General features: G+C 49.4%; 2 protein-coding genes across 6 annotated transcripts; one reads left to right on the forward strand and one right to left on the reverse strand.

Moving 5' to 3' along the window:
- The first annotated feature begins 211 nt into the window (after window positions 1-211).
- On the forward strand, window positions 212-4,849 carry NHP2 (NHP2 ribonucleoprotein). Its single transcript, XM_037823119.1, has 4 exons — window positions 212-459; window positions 543-612; window positions 2,740-2,845; window positions 3,405-4,849. The coding sequence occupies exons 1-4, from the start codon at window positions 300-302 to the stop codon at window positions 3,528-3,530; spliced, it is 462 nt and encodes a 153-aa protein (XP_037679047.1). The 5' UTR covers window positions 212-299; the 3' UTR covers window positions 3,531-4,849.
- Window positions 3,157-18,511, reverse strand: RMND5B (required for meiotic nuclear division 5 homolog B). Of its 5 annotated transcripts, none has more exons than XM_037823115.1 (12): window positions 18,198-18,511; window positions 17,875-18,011; window positions 14,228-14,378; window positions 9,659-9,804; window positions 9,414-9,554; window positions 8,461-8,561; window positions 8,048-8,214; window positions 7,003-7,168; window positions 5,703-5,805; window positions 5,455-5,609; window positions 4,577-5,372; window positions 3,158-3,729 (listed from the first exon to the last, which is right to left on the reverse strand). In XM_037823115.1, the coding sequence occupies exons 3-11, from the start codon at window positions 14,364-14,366 to the stop codon at window positions 5,309-5,311; spliced, it is 1,182 nt and encodes a 393-aa protein (XP_037679043.1). In that variant the 5' UTR covers window positions 14,367-14,378; window positions 17,875-18,011; window positions 18,198-18,511; the 3' UTR covers window positions 3,158-3,729; window positions 4,577-5,308. The 5 variants fall into 5 exon arrangements, with proteins under 5 accessions (XP_037679046.1, XP_037679043.1, XP_037679044.1 ...); XM_037823116.1 differs by having other exon boundaries at window positions 18,131-18,211; XM_037823117.1 differs by lacking the exon at window positions 18,198-18,511 and adding an exon at window positions 18,168-18,185.
- Between the last annotated feature and the right edge of the window lie 1,447 nt (window positions 18,512-19,958).

Genomic DNA, 19,958 nt, shown 5'->3' on the forward strand with positions numbered 1-19,958 from the left:
GGTTCCCAGTACCCGAGAACGCAGAAACTCTCAGAAGGTGGTCCTATTTCCCAACGCGTCCCCTAGGCCCCGCCCACTTCCCGCCTCCACCGCCAAGACTCCGCCCCTCTCTGTAGTAGCGCACTTAAAGGGCTGAGCGTCAACGATTGGCCTGCGTCGGAGGTGCTCGTTTCCCGATTGGTTGTGGTGTACGACCGGTCGCGCCCCCCGCAGGCTGACCCGGAAGCGAATTCCTTAGCGGCGGGCCGCGTGGATTCGTTTTCCCGCGGCTTCGAGTGGATAGTGCCGCGGCCGCTGCCATGACCAAAATAAAGGCAGACCCAGACGGACCGGAGGCTCAAGCGGAGGCGTGTGCCGGCGAGCGCACCTACCATGAGCTGCTGGTCAATCTGAACCCCATCGCACAGCCCCTGGCTTCTCGCCGCCTCACGCGGAAGCTCTACAAATGCATCAAGAAAGGTATGCCGGGGTCGGAGTCCGGGCTGGGACGCGAGCGCGGGTGGCGGGGCGAGGGCCCTCGGCTGACCCGCCTGTCGTTGCAGCCGTGAAGCAGAAGCAGATTCGGCGCGGGGTAAAGGAGGTTCAGAAATTTATCAACAAAGGAGAAAAAGGGTAAGCATTCCCCTCCTCGCCGAATTTAGCATGTGTACACTGTAACCGAATCCCTTTCCTACCATTTAGTGGTAGATGCTCGGTCAGTCAGGTTGATTCTGACTGTGCCCCATATACAGAAGATAATAAAGCAGCCGGTAAATCCCCTTCAATACAGTTACCGATACATCATTTATACGAGCTAAAAGGGAAGCCTTGGGGAAAGTGAAATCCAGAGGGAAGCAAATTGTGTGAACTAACTCAATCAGAGTGGACCTCAGCTTCTTTCGTTGTGCAGCTATTTATTGGGTGTCTGTTGTTTGTCAGGCACCTGGCTATGGGGATATGGCATCGATCAAATAATCACTGCACAAAAATAAGTACAGGGTGCAGTGAGAATGACTTCATCACCCTACTGATTTCTTTTCTGGCATTTATCAGAATCTGAAATGCTTAATTTACATTTTTATTCCCTTAGCCTCCCACATAGGACTGTAAGCTCCTTGAGAACAGGAGCTCTTTATCCCCAGTGTCTGGCAAAATAGATGCCCAAGAAATAATGCTGGGGGGTGATGGTGGTGGTGTTGATGCTCAGAGGGGAGTCTGCCCTAATTGGGGTTGAGGGGGGTGCATCAGGAGTTTCCCTGAGCAGTCACATTTGAGCTGAAGTCTGAAGACAGGGATTAATTGGGGAGGTGGGAAGGTAGTTCCAGAAGACCATTCTGTATGAAGGCCCCAGTGCAGGACAGAGGTGAAGTAGGCAGAGGTCTTATCTTCTCATGGTAAGGAATCTGGGTTTTGTATTCAGAGCTTTGGGGGTGACTATTGAAAGGGTACAAGCCAGGTAGTGACCTAATTATGTTGCATTTTCCTGGCAACTGAGGGAAGCAAGAATTAGTGAGGGCAGTAGCTCTGAGAAAACTGGAGGCTACTGGAATCCAGAAAAGGTGAGGATGATTTTGATTAGGTTACTGATGGGATGGAGATGGAGATAATTCAAGTGGATGGATTATGAGATAACTTTAGGATATGGAGAGTAAGGAGATACTATTAATTTCAAGATTCTCACTTGAATAGCTGTGAATGGATGGAGTGCCCATTCACTGAGCTAGCAAACAGTAAAGATGTTTGTATGAGGAGATCACAAGTTTGGTTTCAGACAGGTTTTTTGAGTTGCCTTTGAGACACACGCCAACCCCCCACACTCCCTTCAGCAGAAGTGTCAAGTAGGCAGATGGCTATATGGGATTGGAGCTTGGAAGAGTGAGGGCTGGAACAGATTTGGGAGTTATCAGTACATAGATGGCACTGATACAGTAGCCGAGGATTGTATCAGCCAAGAAGGTATTGAGTGACAGAGGGCAGCCCAGGACTAGGCTGTGTGAGGAATGCCAACATTTCGAGGCCACTTAAGAGGAACCTGCAGAGGTGGAAAGCCCAAGAGACAGATGGCAAACAGGACACTGAAGCAGAGCTTTGACCCAGGCCTCTTTCCTCCTGCCTGCCTGTCACCCATCCTTGGAGAATGGACTCTTTCATCTGCCTTCAGGGCTTCTGAGGTCTTTGCCCCAGAGCCCAACCTTGCCAGCAGGAACCTTAGCTGAGGATTCTTGGGCAAGCCTTTAGAAGTGCCCTGGTACTCTTGGGAGAGGGCAACATTTTCCTTGCCCTCAGCACTCCCCTAGGGCTGACAGCCATTCATTTATTCAGCCTTGGTTCAAGTGTCAGACTCTGGCTAAAGCTTTTTTAACTCTCCAAAGAGTGATGAACACTTACTCCTCTGCCCCTTCCATATCCCATCTGTCCCAGCACTTTACCGTTTGTCACACTTGGTGGCATTTACTTGTTGCCATATCAGCTTCTCTTCATTAGATCAGTGGGTTTAAACTTTCTTAGGTCAGAGATAAATTTGAAATTGCAGTTAAGAAATAGTAGAGATCGTTTCCCCCAAAAGAATTGCACTCACCCAAACACACAAATTTTGTTCTCACTTTCAGAGGATTGTAGACCCACGTTAATGACTGTGGGCTCCTTGAGGGCAGGGGCCACCTCATTCATCATTGTATTCCCAAGGCCCAGCCCAGAGGCAGCACTTAACGGCTGAATAAAGGAACAAGCTAGAAATGACAGTGATTTCTTTCTTCTCAGGATCATGGTTTTGGCAGGAGACACACTGCCCATTGAGGTATACTGCCATCTCCCAGTTATGTGTGAGGACCGGGATTTGCCCTACGTCTATATCCCCTCCAAGACGGTAAGGAGCAGGAGACCCTCTAATTTTGGTCGGCACTCGGGAAGGGTCTGGGACAGGATTGCGGCTATTGTGGGACAGAAAACATTCTCTGGATTTAAGACAGGCCTGGACTGATGCTTGGCTCTGCTGCTTCCTAGTTGTGGGACTGCAAATAAGTTACCTCTCCGCACTTAAGTTTCCTTTTTATAAAATGGGCATTCCCTCCCCTGTAGACTGTGCAGACAAGGTACACAAATGTGTGTGCTTTGTAAACTAAAATGCAGCACAAGTGTGAGCCCTGTTAGGTGTTTCTGTATTTTGGGGGACTGCAGCTGTCCTTATCCTTAGGTAGCAGGTGCCAGGGCTGGGGGCTACAGAGTATGGGGATGGTGGGGTATGGAGAACATAGGCCCTGCCCTGTGGGGATGTGGCAACCAAATTGGATGGCAACCAATTCAAAATGCTTTTAAACATATAATATGGACCCAGTAGGACATGACTGGGCCAGATTAGGCCTGGGGGGTCATCAGTTTGTTACCCCTGGTGTACAGGTTGTGTAGACTCTTCCCCTTCTCGGTAGGACCTGGGAGCAGCGGCTGGCTCCAAGCGCCCCACCTGTGTGATAATGGTCAAGCCCCACGAGGACTACCAGGAGGGCTACGACGAGTGCCTCCAGGAGGTCCAAGCCCTGCCCCCGCCACTGTGACGGACTCAGGCAGCACTCTGGGCACCTGCTCTGGAAGCCGTGGGACTGGCGGCCAGCCAGCTGGCTGCCCTCCTTGCTGCCCACACGCACAGCATCTCCGCAGTCCCCTCAGGCATGTATTCTTCACAGGCAGCTCCAGCAGCTAATTCATGAAGGTAAAAACCAGCTGTCTTCTCCATCGGTGCTGTTTCCTGTTGAGCTTAAATGAAGACAGTTCCAAGAATTTGGTGTGGGGGAAGTAAATTCTAAGACTAAAATGTGGTGAGCCTGTGGGTGTTTTTTAAGCAGCAGCTGCTGGTGGGGCCAAAGAGTTGGTGGGCAGGAAAGAGCAGAAGCAGTCTTTCTCTCCGGAAAACCCGAAGGACTTTGAGCGCTCTCAGTGCTCAGGCCCAGCTGTCCAGGCTGGTGCTTGGACTCGAGCTGGAATGAACTCTTTGGTGCCCACCCCAGAGCTTTCAGCTCCCACTTCCAGAGTAGGTAGGACCTGACAGCTGCAAGATAAGGCAGCAAAGCCCAGACCACATTTTACAGAAGCCTGTGGTTCCTATTTTGGGAAGCACCCCATTCAGCTTTTCTTCTTCCCCCAGGAGCCGTCTCTGTGAAGCTTACAGAAGCAATTTGCCTGCCTACACAGTAAATTTTATAGAGGAAAGTAAAATACACAACCCCAGGCCAGCTCTCCTATTTAGCATAATGGCCCCTGTGACCCAGTCCCCTCAAATATTTCAGACCTAAGGTTTAAGATCCCCCTTCTTGCTGTCAAAGGGCCAGTGCAGAACTCTGGACACATAGCTATCAAGCTTCAAGCCCCTGGAGTAAACTGGAAAGAGCTTGGCTTGAGGGTCAGAAGTAGTTTAAACTCCAAGCAGCTCTCTCCTTTACAAGCCTTGTGCAAGTCATTTCATTTTCCTAAATCCTCTTATGCTGATTAATAATATGGAAGTAATAAGATCTGTATATATATATATATATATATATATATACACACTCATACACACACATACATACACGCACATAAAGCATCTGGCCCAGGGTCTGACACCTACCAAGTTTTTCCTAAAAGCCTCATACTTTGATCTTGTTTGCGCCCCATGGAATATGTCTCAGGCTGTTTTTCCCCAAGCAGAGGTGCAAGATGGATTCCTAGGCACTGGCCAGCCATGTTTCAAGTGACAGCGGCAGCGGCAGCAGCTAGGACCTGCCTGGTATCTGTGTGTATGAGACACATAGTAACTGTCAAGTGAGGCTTAAAGGCAAGCCAGGAGAGGTTAAGGAGAAGGGCTGTGAATATATTTGCTTAAAGTTATAAAACAATGGTATCCAGCTCTTGTGGATTATTTACAGTGGGAAATGGATACATATGGTCGGGATACTGTACAGTGGGAGGGGGTGGGGCAGGGGTGGACCCAGTGTTGGCGTGGCAATAAGAGACTGGCTGAGGGCAGGGCTGGAGAAGGGTCTGCTGATGGCCACATCCATTGCTGCTCTGTTGGCTGCTATGAAGTCAACGGTAAATATAAACAGGGAAAAACAGGGCAGCAGTAGAGAGGCCGGCATCTCCCCTTCCTTACAGCAAAGGAACCAGCTGCCCAGGGCAGGGTGGTTCACGCCCTCCTTGGCCCCTGCCAGAGGTCCATGTGGCCCTCTCCAAGGTAGCACTCCTCAGCTGGTTGCTCAGAAGTGAACTGCAAAGCCACCGAAGCCAGCCTCCCCCACTGAGACAGACCAAGGCTCATGGGTGCAAAGCCCCTTTCAACAAAGTTCCATCCAGGCAGGAATCAGAATATGATGCGTTTCCCGTCCGCTGGGTTCTGCTCCATGGGACAGTAGGGACACTTCAGCCTGCAAAAGGAGGAGAAGCAAGAAAGCCTCAGGGGCCAACCAACAGGGCAGCCAAAGGTGGGGCAGGCCCTGGGGAACTTACTTTCCTCCATTAATGAGCTTGTTGAGTGCATCTCGGGAGATGACATGGCCACAGATGAGTTTGATGGGAGGGTTGGAATCTGACGTCTGCTGGCGGAGGATGGGGCAGGCGAACACCGAGTGGTACCAGCACTTCATGCCTAGTTCGATCTCGATCTGGGGAGGCCCGGCAGGGGGTGAGTCGCACTTGGTGCTGAGGCTGACACCCCAGAGCCCCTATGGCCTACCCCTGCCCCTGCCCCGCCTCACAGGTAGCTCATCCTTGTGGCTCCAAACCCCGGTGCACTGCCTCTGCTCAATCACAGCTTTGATGTTCATCAGCACGGGCAGGGCTACACAGCCAGAGGCAAAGCTGCAGGGGAACAAAGCAGGGGGTGGAGTCGGCTGGGGCCTCAGGAAGCCAGGAGGCAGGCAGAAGGAGAGGGCACCCATGTCTCAGCACGGGACCGGGACTGGGTTCTAAAGTGGTGTACAGTCAGACTGGTGCTTGAAAATCCCTGATATATATATCACTATATGTACCCAACTCTAGAGTGGAATTCTGATGCACCCTAAAATTTAAGAACCTATGGGAAAAACAAAAGGAAAATTCAAAGGCAGATGTCTGCTCATGCAAACCATTCAGAAATCCTGGGTGACTGGGGGGTAGTGATCAATTCTAAAGGGCTCCAGCCTGCCTGTCAGATGCACCCCACTCTACTTCTGGAACAGTGATTGTCAACCAGGCCACTTAGAAAATGAGGGGGCAAGGGCAGAGGGGATTTAGGTCCAGCCTACTGACTGGAACCTTGGATGCAAAATACCCTGTAAGGCACTGGGCCGACTCCCACAACAGAATAATCCTGTGTAGACTGCCAGTGGTTTTCCTGCTGGGTAATACTGTTCTACAGCCTGAATATGTATTAGCAAATTAGATGAGAGAGGCGTGGGGTATTAGATTCTCAAATCAGTCTAAATAAAATACCCACTGTGGTGGAGTGTGTAACTTTGGAGTCAGGACTTAGTGCCCTTTGTCCCCTGTGAGACCTTAGACAAGTTGAATTCAGGTCTTCAGGCTCCATTTCCTCATCCGTAAAATGGGGATAATGGTACCTACAAGTTCTGGGGTTGCTATGAAGGGGTGACATGAGAGTTTTAATGGAAAGGAGACTCCTAAGCCACGGCTCTAAATAAAATGATGTTACTCAGCCACCCTCATTTTCATTCCACTCACGGAATGAAGGCGGTAACCTGGGGAGATGGGATGGGGAGAATGGATGGGCTAGAAGAGGGGAATGAACTAGTTAGGGGGTTCTTGCAGTAATCCAGGGGTGAGGTGCAGACACCGTGGTCCTGCCACTGACCTCGGGTGCCCTCAGGTTGCAACTCTTCCTAATCTCAGTCTCTCCACCTGTAAAAACAGGCAATTTCTATCTTGAAGAATGCCCAAGAGCACTAATTTAGGTATGCAGCAACACTGAGCACCATGCCTGGCACTTGGCAGGGCCTCTGCAAAGCCCTGTTTCCCACCGTACCCTCTGTTTCTGCTGTCCTCAGGAGTGGATTGTACCTGACACTGAGGGGGGACTCCACAGAAAGCCCCAATAGGGAACAAGCATCCCGGGTGAAGGTCTCGCAGATCTCGGCCCAGTGGCTGTTGTCCAGGAGGTGGCAGTAGGGAGACTTCTCCAGGCCCAGCCGCAGGTACACCAGACTGCCCATCATCACCTGGATGTCTGTGAACCAACAGGGCGCAGTTCAAAAGGCAGCCTTTTCCGCAGGGGTCTAGGTCAAGCCCCTCAAGGGCTAGGCGCTGACTACCCTCAACTGGGATTAAAAGGCCCACAAGCAACACTGGTTTTCCCTAAAATCCAGGGGAGAGGTTGAGTCTAGGGGCTCCCTCTTTTCCAGAAACTGGAGGGAGCGTGGACAATATGCGTGGCCAGCGTTAATGAACATGATCACCAAGGAGGTTGGTGCCTTTCACTTCTCTTTCCTTCCCTTTGATTCCTCTGACTGTAAGTCTCAGGTCAGCTTTGACATCTTTATTCTCCCTTTTGAACAGCAGACCTCAGGGTGAGAGCTTTGGGGAGGCAGCGGTATCTAGCTAAAGTTTACTAGCATTGCTGATTTTCATGATATTTACTCTGAAATAAAATTTAAAATAATAAATATAAGCAGAGCTAAACAAAAAAGTTAAAACAGTGGTTATCACTAAGGGTAAAAATCTCCAAGGTGAGACTCAAGTGAGGTTTGGCAAATCCTGATGTAAAGCAAGAGTGCTCAGGAGGTGCTTGAGCCGAGTCTTAAGAAAACAAGTAGGGCTTTTCTAGGCAGGGCAAATGTGTGGCTCTGGCTGGGGTGCACACACGTGGTGGGCTTAGGGCTTGGAGGTGGCTGAGAGGAAACTAACAGAAATGGAAGAGGTGGGTGATGAGGATGAGCCATGAGTGCCAAGGAAAGGGTTTTGCTGTTCCCCTTGGAGGCTGGGAGGGGCCAAGGAGATCTGCAGGTTGGAGAGGCATCTGAGTAACATAGAGCCCCACGTGGGGTAGGGACTGGCCACCTGACACTACCGGATCCCAGAGTTCCAACCCCCACATCCTGACACTCACCCCGCTGGTGCAGCCGAGCAAAGGGCTGGAAGTGCCGGGCATAGTTGAGGGCCTCCAGCTGCTTCTCAGGACCGCCTGCCAGGAGGCGGATGAAGTGCAGTCGGTGCAGCTTGAATTCCAGAGAACTGTTGAGCTCCAGAAGGCGCTGCCTGTGGGAGACAGCCCATCTGGGAAGAAATGGGCCATATTAGTGTGGAGCTGAGGCCCCTGGCAGAGCCAGGACCTGAGAGGTGGGCTCCAAAAGCCTATGTGAAACCCCTGAGATAGCCGGGGAGGCATGGCAGTTTACATCTGGGTGAGCTGAAGAGCACAGATAAGCCCTGTGCCCCAGGAGGTCAGGGGCAGAACTCCAAAGGCAGGAAGTAGCTCTATGGGGCAGAGTGGCCACTGGCCCTCCCTAAGGGTCTCCTTACTCCAAGGCAGGCCCCAGATCTTGTTCATGCAGAGCTTCCAGGATTCGATTCAACTCCAGGAAAGGCTGCTTGAAATCCAAATCCACATTCAGTGTTGATTCCTGTGGGGAGAGAAAGAATCCACCACTGGAAGATAGCATTTCCAAAATTTCCCACTATGCACGTAATAAAACCTCACCTGCAAAGTCAGGCTGGAGAGAGCCAGGATTTGCAGGAGGAGCCATAGCCTCCTGCTGGCCACTTGGGCCTCTCTCATTCCCATTTCAGTTCTGGAGGGACAGAGCACTGGGAGCCCTGGAGTGTGGAATGCAAACCCCACCCTACCACTGAGGACTAGAGATGGTCCCCAGGCCCCGCACAGAGTCTCATGGAAAGGACATTGTGGCCTGTTCCTTTCCTTTCCAACTCTCCTAATTACATAAGGAGAAAGTCTCACTGCCAGTTTGTCAACACCCCACAAGCATTGCTTTCCTCCCCTTTTTTTTAAGAGATGTATTCACATACCATACAATCATCCACAGTATACAATCAGTTGTTCACAGTATCATTATGTAGTTGTGCATTCATCACCACAATCAGCACTTGAACATATTCATTATGCTTTCCCTTTCTAATAAAGGGATATCAGGGCTTCAACTCAGAACCAACTCTAAACTAGAAATTCCTAACTTCACTTTATTTTCATCATATATATTTTTTAGAGTTATCTTCCATTTGTGGCAACCTGGAGGCTTGAGAGGCAGTGCTCATCTTGGGAGTGAAACCGTTACATTCTTTTTCAAGATCCTGCCATTTTTTAATGACATGATTTAGGACAGGCCAGCTCATCTCTCTGAGCCTTTCCCCTCTAATAAATCTATTGAAAGAGTCACAGGGACTTAATGTAAAGAAGACCATCCTGCAGTAAGCATGCCAGGCAGTGCCCTTGGCACACCCCCAGCAGGGCCTGCTACCTGGCAGAGCTCCTCGGCGACGCTGAGCATGCCCTGCTGGTACAGGTGCTCCACAATGGCCATCTGCAGGATCTGCTGCTGCTTGTCCCGCGAGTCCCACACCGCGTCGGAGACGACACCACAGATCTCGGAGTCAAAGTTCTGGCAAGGAGGAGAGCCAGGGCTGTGATTCAAGCCCTCCCCCCCTCCCCTGCTGTCCTGGAGTACCCCCGTCTGCTTCTGCTCCAGGGCCCCCATGTACTCACCCTGTCGATGGCTTTTCCCACCCGGGAGACGCTGCTATGGATGTCCTTGTGGTCCGAAGCCAGCTTCTGCACAGTGTCTTTGATTTTCCGGCAGCACTGGGACATTACCAGGGAGAGGGTGGCTGAGAGAGGCGTCCCCTGAAGGGCTGCAGAGAAAAGCTGGCAGTGAGTCAGGACAGAGGCGGGCACCTGCTCAGCAGCAAACCCTCTCCTCTTCTTCCTCGACTCAGTGCCAGCCTGGAGGCCTGAGAGGCAGCGCTCATCTTGGGAGTGAAACCGTTACATTCTTTTTCAAGATCCTGCCATTTTTTAACGTCATGATTTAGGACAGGCCAGCTCATCTCTCTGAGCCTTCATTTCCTCATCTGAAAAATGGGAGAAATACCACCAGCCTTGTAGGCTGTTGTGAAATGAAGACAATTGTGCTGGTTTGAATCTTTTATGTACTCCATAAAAGACTATGTTCTTTTAATCCACTCTTGTTGGGATGGACCTATTGTGGGTGGGATCTTTTTATTAGGCTGTTTCCATGGAGATGTTACCCTCCCCGTTCAAGGTGGTACTTAATTAGTTTACTGGAGTCCTTTAGAGAGCTCAAAGCTGACAAAGACCCAGACGCTTGGAGATGCAGAAAGAAAGACGTTTGGAGATGCTAAGCTAAAAGATGAAGCCCTGAGTTTGCCCCAGACAAGCTAAGTGAGAACCTGCAGATGCCTAAAGAAAAAGCCACTGGAATCAGAAGCTGAAAGCAATGCATCCTGGGAGCAAAGGACCAGCAGATGCCAGCTACATGCCCTCCCAGCTGACAGAGGTGTTCTGGACGCCCTTGGCCTTTCTTCAGTGAAGGTATCCTCTTGTTGATGCCTTAGTTTGGACACTTTTTTGGCCTTAGAACTATTAATTTAATAAATCTGCTTTATAGAAGCCAATCCATATCTGGTATATTGCATTCTGGCAGCTTTAGCAAACTGAAATAATGATTTAGCACTACCTATGGGGTTAAGGACTTTTGATATTTGAACTCTTTCAGTCCTCACAACCATGCCAGGCAGGGGGCCCTGATGGGGTTAAGGACTTTTGATATTTGAACTCTTTCAGTCCTCACAACCATGCCAGGCAGGGGGCCCTGTCAGTGTCCCTGATCCACAAATGAGGAGGCTGAGGCACCACAAATCAAGGTCACTTGCACAGTTCCCATAGCTGTGACAGGTCTCTGTGCCCCTTATCTTGAGTGAGAAAATATGTGTGAACTGGCTCTCAACCATAAAGCACTGTTCTTACACGAACACCTCTCTTTACCCAGAGGACATCAGACAGACCAGGGTCTCAGAGGGAAGCCCAGGGACACTTCCGGCTCAGGACTCCAAGTTGCAGTTCTCCACCCCATGGCCAGGCCAGAGCCAAACCAACCACAACAGCGTGTGGGACCCATGAGAGAGGAGGGCAGACAAGGCCTCTGCCCCTTCTTTAGGTGACGGCACCTTGGTTCAGGGAAGGAATGTGAAAAGAGGGGCAGTGAGTGTTCCAGCAACGAGACTGGAAGCCATGGAAGAAAAATGCTCTCCTTCTGCCAGGTTATTAAATAGATTTTGAACTGGCACTGCTGGAGTACTATAGCCACCTCGGGGAAGAAGCTGCTCTAAGAAGGCAGCCGGCACAGAAGAATGACAAGAAACAGCTTCAGATGTCCCATGAGCACCTGGGTCCAGTGGGGCTGGACATTTCAGTTATGTGAGTCAATAAACCCACCCCAACCCGTTTTTTGTCTAAGCCAGTTTGAGCTTGGTTTCTGTCATTTGTAACTGAATGAGTCCTGACAGATACAAACAGAAGGTGTTTTGGCCAGGCACTCCCGCTACTCTAGGGAGACATTACAGAAATCCAACCTTATTCCACCCCAGTGTCCACAGGGCCCTCCTAAACCCCAGCCTGCCACCTTGCTTCTCACTGTCTACTGCTCTCTCCCAGGTCACAGATGGGTACATTCCATACATCCCCTGGCCACCCCCTTTAGGACAAAGCAACCAGCTCTTAGGAAATCAAAGTCAAAGCCTTTAAACCTAGAAGTTCCTAAATCCCACCTCCCAAGGACCCTACTGACTATCATTAGCCCCAACAATTCCATGTCTATAATCCACCTGTAAACACGCTGCAGCCTTTCCATGACATCGTCTTTTAGCCAAGGGTACAGAGAACTACAAATGGGAGCTTCAGACTAGCAGGAGAAAACAACTTCCACCTTGTACAGTTAACAGAATGTGTTTAAAAGCAAGGTAACCTGGGTGTTTACTGCAGCATGGAGGGAAGGATGGGAGGAAGGAAAGGAAAGAAAGATGTCTGTCCTAAAAGAAACTAGAAGCACTGAAACCCCAGTAGCAACCCAGATTTTGGTTTCTCCATCCACTAATATTGTGTAGGAAAGTTAAGGAAGGGCTTTAAAAAAAGGTGGTGATATGTCAAAAGGACACATGAGGGAAAAGAAAGTCTTTTTGACAAATGGTGCTGGAACAATGAATATCCACATGGAAAAGAATGACCTCTACCTTAAAAACATAAAGCTAAAACTACAAAACTCTAAGAAGAAAATAGAGGTGTAAACCTTGGTGGTCTTGACTTAGGTAATGGTTTCTTAGATATGACTCCCAAAGCACAAGCAACCAAAATAGAAAATAATTAGACTTCAACAAAATTAAAAACTTTTGTGCTTCTATGGATACTATCAAAGTGCAATGATTACACACAGAATGGGGGAAAATAGTTGGAAAAAATATGTCTGATAAAGGTTTAGTATCCAGAATATATAAAAAAAATTCTTACAACTCAACAATAAAAAGACAACCCAATTAAGAACTGGGCAAAAGATCTGAATAGACATTTTTCCAAAGAATATTCAGATAGCCAATAAGCAGATGAAAAGATGCTCAACATCATTAGCCATTAGGGAAATGCAAATCAAACCCACAAAAAGATAACAGTTCATAGCCAGTAGGATGGCTATAATCAAAGACAACAATAACAAGTATGGGTGACTATGTGGAGAAACTGGAACCTTCATTCACCGGCTGGTGGGAATTTAAAACATGCAAGCATTTTGGAAAACCATCTGGCAGTTCCTCAAAAAGTTGAACGTACGTTCAGATGTGGCCCTCTCTCTCTAGCTAAGCCAACTTGGCAGGTGAAATCACTGCCCTCCCCACTATGTGGGATCAGACACCCAGGGGAGTGAATCTCCCTAGCAACGTGGAAAAGACTCCCTGGGAGGAATGCAGACCCGGCATTGTGGGATGGAGAACATCTACTTGAACAAAAGGGGGGAAGTGAAAGGAAATGAAATAAGCTTCAGTGGCAGAGAGATTCCAAAAGGAGCCGAGAGGACACTCGGGTGGGCACTCTTATGCACAATTTAGACAACCCTTTTTAGATTCTAATGAATTGGGGTAGTTGGCGGTAGATACCTGAAACTATCAAACTACAACCCAGAACCCATGAATCTTGAAGACGATTGTATAAAAAATGTAGCTTATGAGGGGTGACAGTGGGATTGGGAAAGCCATAAGGACCACGCTCCCCTTTGTCTAGTTTATGGATGGATGAGTAGAAAAATGGGGGAAGGAAACAAACAAACAAACAAACAAGGCACCCAGTGTTCTTTTTTACTTTAATTGCTGTTTTTCACTTTAATTAATATTCTTGTTATTTCTGTGTGTGTGGTAATGAAGGTGTCAGGGATTGATTTAAGTGATGAATGTACAACTATGTAATGGTACTATGAACAATCAAATGTACGATTTGTTTTGTATGACTGCGTGGTATGTGAATATATCTCAATAAAATGAAGATTTAAAAAAATAAATAAAATAAAATGAATGTAAAAAAAAAAAAATAGTTGAACATAGAGTTACTTACTATATGACCCAGCAATGCCATTCCTGGGGATATAACCAAGGGATTGAAAACATTAAGTTCACACAAAAACTTGTATACGAATGTTCATGGCAGTATTATTCAAAATAGCAAAAAGTGGAGACAACCTAAGTGTCCATCAACTGATGACAGGGTAAACAAAATGTGCTATATCCATACAATGGATTTTTCAGCCATAAAAAGTAATGCAATATGCAACATGCAACAAAATGGATGAACCCTGAAAACATTATGCTGAGTGAAAGAAACTAGACACAAAAGATCACTTATTGTATGATTTTGTTTCTATGAAATGTCCAGAATAGGCAAATCTACAAAGATAGAAAGTAGATTAGGGAATACAGGAGCTAGAGTGGAAAGGACAAATGGAGGGTGATGCTAACAGGTACAGAGTTTCTTTTGGGGGTGATGAAAATGTTACCATTTTGATTAAAAATAAAGTAAACTGAAAACAAAACATCAATGAAAATAATCTCAGGTACATGACTGATTTCTATTGGGCTTTTTGAACTTGCTCAGAGACTTCCATCACCCCTTCTCAAGGAGGCCTAGGGATCCATCAACTGACGACCTACCCATCATCCTTCCAGAGGTCTCAGGGTCCACGGGGAGGCTGGTGTGGGGTCACTTGGGGAGGGCACCCACCTGCAGAGGCCAGCTCGGCCCGCAGCTGGCCCACATAGTGCAGCAGCTCCTCCAAGCTCTGCTCACAGTGCTGCCCATAAGTCAGGAACTTCTGCAGGACCTTGTCCAGCTCTCTCTCCACACATGCACACTGCTCCATGGCGACCTCAGCCTGGGGATGGGGGACAGCTGGGTCAGGCCTGTTTCTTCAGATCCCCTAACCATGCACATACATTCATGGTGCCCAAATCCCCTGCCTAAGATATCTGTGCACAGCTCCCCATCGCTCACAGCCAGGGTACCCAGTAGAGGGTGTACGCAGGTGTAAGAACAGAGGTTTTTGTGAATCATGGTGAGAAAATTACTGTTTTCAACTTTTTCATTCTGTAATCCTTGTTCGTCTCCCTTTTTAAACAAAAGAGAGCAGAATTCGCAGAGCCCTCAGCAGGCAATACTAGCTAAGAGGAAATGAGTAACACTGTATATTTTCATGTATTTACCTTATGGCCTCCTCTTACAGCAAGGGAGGTTGGTTTTCTGTTTACTCTAGTGATACAAGCCTTGAAGGCAGTCCTTGAATGGCTGGTATTTGGAAACCAGCCTAGAGAATAACTGTTAGTTGCCTTGGTCTGACCGGCCTTGCCCCCGACTCCAGGTTCAGCCCTCCCTCACTGCTCACCCAGGGATGGACCCCTCACATCCAGCCGTGTGGAGGCCCCTGCTCTCTCCTAGCCCCGTGCCCTTGGATGTACTGCTTCTTCCACCTGCTCCCCATTACCAATCCCCTCCTGGACACCCTAAGAAGATGCACATCCTTTCCAAGTTGGCTCAGAAGTCATCTCCTTTGGCAGGTGTCCCTAGCCTCCGCCTACCCTGGCCCCCTTTGCTCCTGGCTTTCCCATGGCACTTGGCATCCTTCTATTTCAGTATGGATCACTGGGTAATGATCTGTTTGAAGGCCAGCCTCCCCTGCCAGACTAGAACCTTTCTTATAAACCTCCCCCCCCATTACACCATTGTAAGACAGGTGACTTCCCTTATCCCACCTTCCCTGCCACTGAGGTCCCCTTCCTAAGTGCTTTCCAGCCTGGGCCACTGCTCTCCTCCATTTTAGAGCAGACTTTGACATTGAATACGCGGACAATCCTTAAAATGTTTGTGCAGGGTTGATTTCCTCCATCCATGGGTTTTGAAATGAGAGGGCTATCAAACGTCCCTCTAAAACATTCCAATCTAACCAGCTGTCTGCTCTCTCAAAGAATGGGAGACATTGCAAAGAGGATCCCATGTCCAAGGTGGCCTTCGGGATTCTCCCAGTTTCACATGGACCCAGATTCTCTTCCCCATTCCCACTGGCACCATCAGTCCCGGCCTCATCATCTTGACCCAGCCTGTAGCCACTGTCCCCCTACCAGGTAGGTAGGGAGATGGGGAGGTGGCACCTGGGGCCTTGGGATGTGTTTCCGTCTTCTCCTTAGGGCTGATGCCATCACACTAGAATTTGCCATCATGGTGCCCAGCAGATAAGCCCCACTCCATGCTCCCTGAGCAAAAACCCTGTAATGGGATGTGAGCCATTTTGGACAAAATATAACAGGGACTCCTTTCTGAGATAATAATAATATCTCTAGTATCGATAGCCAATGTTTATAGGTACTTCTTATGTGTCAGGTACTATTCTAATAACTCTGCGTGGAGTAACTCGTTTACTTCTTATAAAAATACTATGAGGTGGGTACAGTTATTAGACATGTATACAAGGATTTTCATCCCAGCATTGTTTGTTGTGGCAGGAAGCTGGAGACAATTTAGGGGGCCTCATCACTCAGGGGATCTATAAGTCACATGGGTAAAACATGGGGGTTGTACCTATGGAAAACTGTGTACCACTTAGCTGTATTCCAGATATACCCATAGCAACATCAATCAGATCTCAAAACAGAGTGCTGAAGGGGAAAAAAAGACATAAAGCAAAGTGTAGGCAGAATACCATTTATGTAAATTTAAAATATATGCAGTCAACAAAGGACACATGCAAACAAAAAGATAGATACCAAACACATCCAAGTGGTTTCCTGTGGTAAGGGAGAATTAAGGATAAAATAAATACGAAGGCTCTTACTGGATCAATTAAATGTGCATGAAATGAGTATGATTAACTCAATTGAAAAAAAATTTTTAAATAAAATAAATGAGCTGGGAAAATGGAATGGCTTGGGGGCATTCCATCCAAAAAGCCCGGGAGGCTATTTTGCCATCTGTCCAGAGTGAGCCGCTCTGACCAAAGCTCAGCCTTTCATCTTCATGAGGCACAAGGATGTGCGAGCCTGCACATGCATGTCTTTGACAAAGCTTTATGATTAATACAAAATGCTGAAGATTGGAATTTCCTGTTTATTGGTCTTCAGCTCTCCTCCCAAGGTCTTGCATGCTCAGAATCCAGTGATCCCTCCTGTAACACAACTATCAGATCCTGTCACCCCTTTGCTCAAAACCTGCCATGGCTTGACATACAAGCCCTTTGCAAGTATACAATCACCTCCTTTGCACAAGCCTTTCCTGTATCTAGGAGAACACAAGATGCAGTTTAATCATCAACTCCTTATGAAACCCTCAATGACATCTCCCTGCCTCCCTCTCTGCTTTATTCATTCATTTTGGCAAACCTTTGTTAAGGGTGCCCATGGCACATAGGTCTGAGTACAGTAACTGTTAACATGTCTATCTCCCCCTGTCATGCTGGGAGCTCCTCAAGGGCTGGAGTCCAGTAACCCACCCCCCCAAGTGCCAAGTCCAAAGCCTGGTCCATAGTAGGTGCTCAGAAAATGGTGCTGAATAAATGGCTGCATCTATTTCCTAACCCTTGGGCCTGAGCTTAAATCTGCAGGCTAGGGCAGGAAGAGACATGAGTGAAATATAAAAATCTCCAAGAGTGGCATGGGGGTTTCATTCTCAGTCTTCTGCATCCTGAAACAAGAGGGCCCCTTTTGTGGGGGGAAGAAGTTTGCGAAAATCATAGGAAGGTCCCCTTTACCTGACACAGAACTGGACAGCATCCACTGACTTCCCACCCTTATACATTCTCCACTCTACAAATTACCACTCTTCTGCTTGAAACCCAACAGCTTCCCACTGTACTTAGAATACAATCCAAGCCCCTCTCTACAGCTTACAAGGTTCTAGTGAGCCAGCCTCAATCACTTTCCAACTTCATTTCCTACTGCTTTCCCCCTCACCAGCCACACCAGCCCTCTTTCTGTTCCTTAATTATTTCAAGTTTATTTCTGTCTCAGAGCCTTTGTAGTTTCTATTCCCCCTGTCTGGACTAATCTCACCCCACATCTTCCACGGCTGCTCTCACCATGAAGGTCATCTCTTTAGAGATGCTCTCCTAGACCACAGTGTCTAATGCTGATCCTCCTCCCCCTCCTGTCACTCTATTTTATCGCCCTGTGCCTTTTCTTCATTGCACATCCCTATTTGCAGTTTAAAATACTTCTTTTCTCATTAACCAAAACTGGAAAGAAGAAAAAAAAACACCATTTTCCCCGTAAAGCAGCCCCTACTGGGAATTTCACCTGCATTCATATGCAAACGACTGGCAAACTCCTACTCATCCTTCAAAAGACTACTCAAATGCCCTGCCCGGACCCCGTCCGCACTGTTACCTCCGACTGAGGTGGGTAGCACTAGGAGTCTGCGGCGTCTGGGTCCAAGCGAGTCTCCGGGCGGATGAGGGTCCTCCAGTGCGGGGCCCGGGACCAATCAGTCTGTGGGACGCCGGCTCCGAGCCCGGGACCGATGACTGCAGAGAGAACAGTCCAAGAGCGAAGTGGGGCCGGAGCTTGGACGGGGGGCGGGGAAGTGCTTCCCGGGGCAGGCCCGAGAGCCCGGCCCCAGCTGCTTCGCCGCCGCGCCCCTCACCTCCGTCCGCCTGGCGCGCGTGGCCCTCGGTCCGCACCTCCCAGCTCAGAACCCCGCCCGCTCTCACCTCGCCCCGCAGCCCCGGCCCTGGCTTCCGGCGCCGCTGTCATCGGAACCGGAAGCCGCGGCAGTTGCACCGCGCGTACGGACTCGCCCACTCGCGGGTTTCGCGGAGGGGTGGCGGGCCCACGAGTTCGCGTTTCCACCTGCGCACCGAGCCTCCCCTTCCGCGCGCGCCGAGAGTGGAGCCGTCCGCAGGAGCAGGCCGTCGGGGAGTCGCACCGGGGCGCTCCGAGGCGCCGGGTGCAGGCCCTCCTTGTCGTCTGGAAGGAGTCGGGACGAACCAATCGCTCCCCGGCGTGGGGGAGGGGGTTGCAGCGGGTGGCGGGGCCTGGTTCCCCAGTTCTGCGGCCCCACGCCCCGCTCTTGGTTCCCTCCAGCTCCGGCTCCCGCTCCAGCCGGGCTAAGCGCTCAGAAGCTCCAAGCGCAGAAATTATTATACCGCCCCCGCCCCCTGTCCTAATTCAAAGGCTAGACATTACCGGGCAGTACAATGCCTGTCAGGGGTTCTACAGTTAGCCTTTTCACCGCGATGGCTCCTCGATGCTGTTTTTGAAACATTAAATGTGTTTAAAAGAAAAATGCAGTTTTTTTGTGCCCCAGCTTTGCTGGTCCCCTAAACACGTACTTAATCTGCCTACCGAGTATCCTACAGGAGAATTAGATGCTGCTGGGGGGACACAGCCCCCGCTCTGCCGCCCACTATTTGTCTCTCTCCTTAGGGGGTCGCACATCTGCCCTAAAGCGGAAGAGCGAGGGCTAGGAAAGGGGAGGGAGGAGGCAATGACCCCAAGCCAAGGCCGGGACTGGATTTTCGAGCCTCTCAATCCCCACAGCTCTGCAAGGAAGGGGTAGAGAAGCCCACACTGGCCTCGGGACCTGGAGTAGAAACAGCCTCTAGAGAAAAGACTGGGTCTCTGGGTCCCCGACTTTCTGCCCCCTTTTGCCGGGCATCCCCCCCTCCAGCACTCCACATCCCTTTTCTCCCCGACAAAACACCCTTGCACAACCTTGTTTTGTTTTCTTTGGGACACTTGCACAATTCAATTTTGTTTTCTTTATGGCACTTGACTCAAAATTATCTTGTGTTTATTCTGTCTCCCAGACCCTAATAGCCCCCTCTTCCACCCACCCCCACCCCCTTTCTAGGATAACATCGAGGCTTTGTCCTTGTCACTGTAGGTGCTCAAAGACCCACTGCTTATAAATAAGGAAACTGGCTCAAAAAGCTTACGGAATTTGGCAGGGAAGAAGCAGTCCAAAACCCTACAGTGAGCCCAGAAAAGCTGGTGTTTGCAGGATCCTGTGTGGGCCTGGCCCCAGGAGAGAGCCACGGGGGCAGAGAGTTGAGTGAACCTTGCCAGGGGCCCAGGGGCTGCAGCTGCCTCCAAGTCCTCAAGACCTCACAAGCTTTGGAAAACGCCCCAGGCTTCCCCACTTCCTCTCCTGGAGCCCCGGCCCACCTGGCACCCAAGCTGGGAGTGAGCAAAGCCGGATTCTCATGACAACTCTGAATGCACTGCTTACACCCCAAGGCCCTTGAACTTGGTGATTGCTTTCTTTCCCCTTGCAGCTCAGTTTTGCCACTTTTCATTGTGAAACACATTTTATTGCCACTTTTCATTGTGCAGATTTTATCACCTAGTCAATTTTGTCCGTCTTTGCTCATCAGGATTGTTTTTGTTTTTGTTGGAGGGGGCATGGGGTAGTAGCTCCTATCCAGTCCCCTGCCTCCTCTCCCTGTCCCTGTCCCTCCCACCAGGCTTTG

Source organism: Choloepus didactylus, assembly GCF_015220235.1.
Source record: "Choloepus didactylus isolate mChoDid1 chromosome 11 unlocalized genomic scaffold, mChoDid1.pri SUPER_11_unloc1, whole genome shotgun sequence".
NCBI lineage: Eukaryota > Metazoa > Chordata > Mammalia > Pilosa > Megalonychidae > Choloepus > Choloepus didactylus.

Excerpts from the sequence above, each read along its gene's own strand:
- NHP2 (XM_037823119.1), top strand. The coding sequence starts at position 300 with ATGACCAAAATAAAGGCAGACCCAGACGGACCGGAGGCTCAAGCGGAG. Across the intron at positions 613-2,739 it reads ATCAACAAAGGAGAAAAAGG|GATCATGGTTTTGGCAGGAG; the intron begins GTAAGCATTCCC and ends CTTTCTTCTCAG. Across the intron at positions 2,846-3,404 it reads TCTATATCCCCTCCAAGACG|GACCTGGGAGCAGCGGCTGG; the intron begins GTAAGGAGCAGG and ends CCTTCTCGGTAG.
- RMND5B (XM_037823115.1), bottom strand. The coding sequence starts at position 14,366 with ATGGAGCAGTGTGCATGTGTGGAGAGAGAGCTGGACAAGGTCCTGCAG. Across the intron at positions 8,215-8,460 it reads GATCTGGGGCCTGCCTTGGA|ATGGGCTGTCTCCCACAGGC; the intron begins GTAAGGAGACCC and ends ATTTCTTCCCAG. Across the intron at positions 5,806-7,002 it reads GAGTCCCCCCTCAGTGTCAG|CTTTGCCTCTGGCTGTGTAG; the intron begins GTACAATCCACT and ends GTTCCCCTGCAG.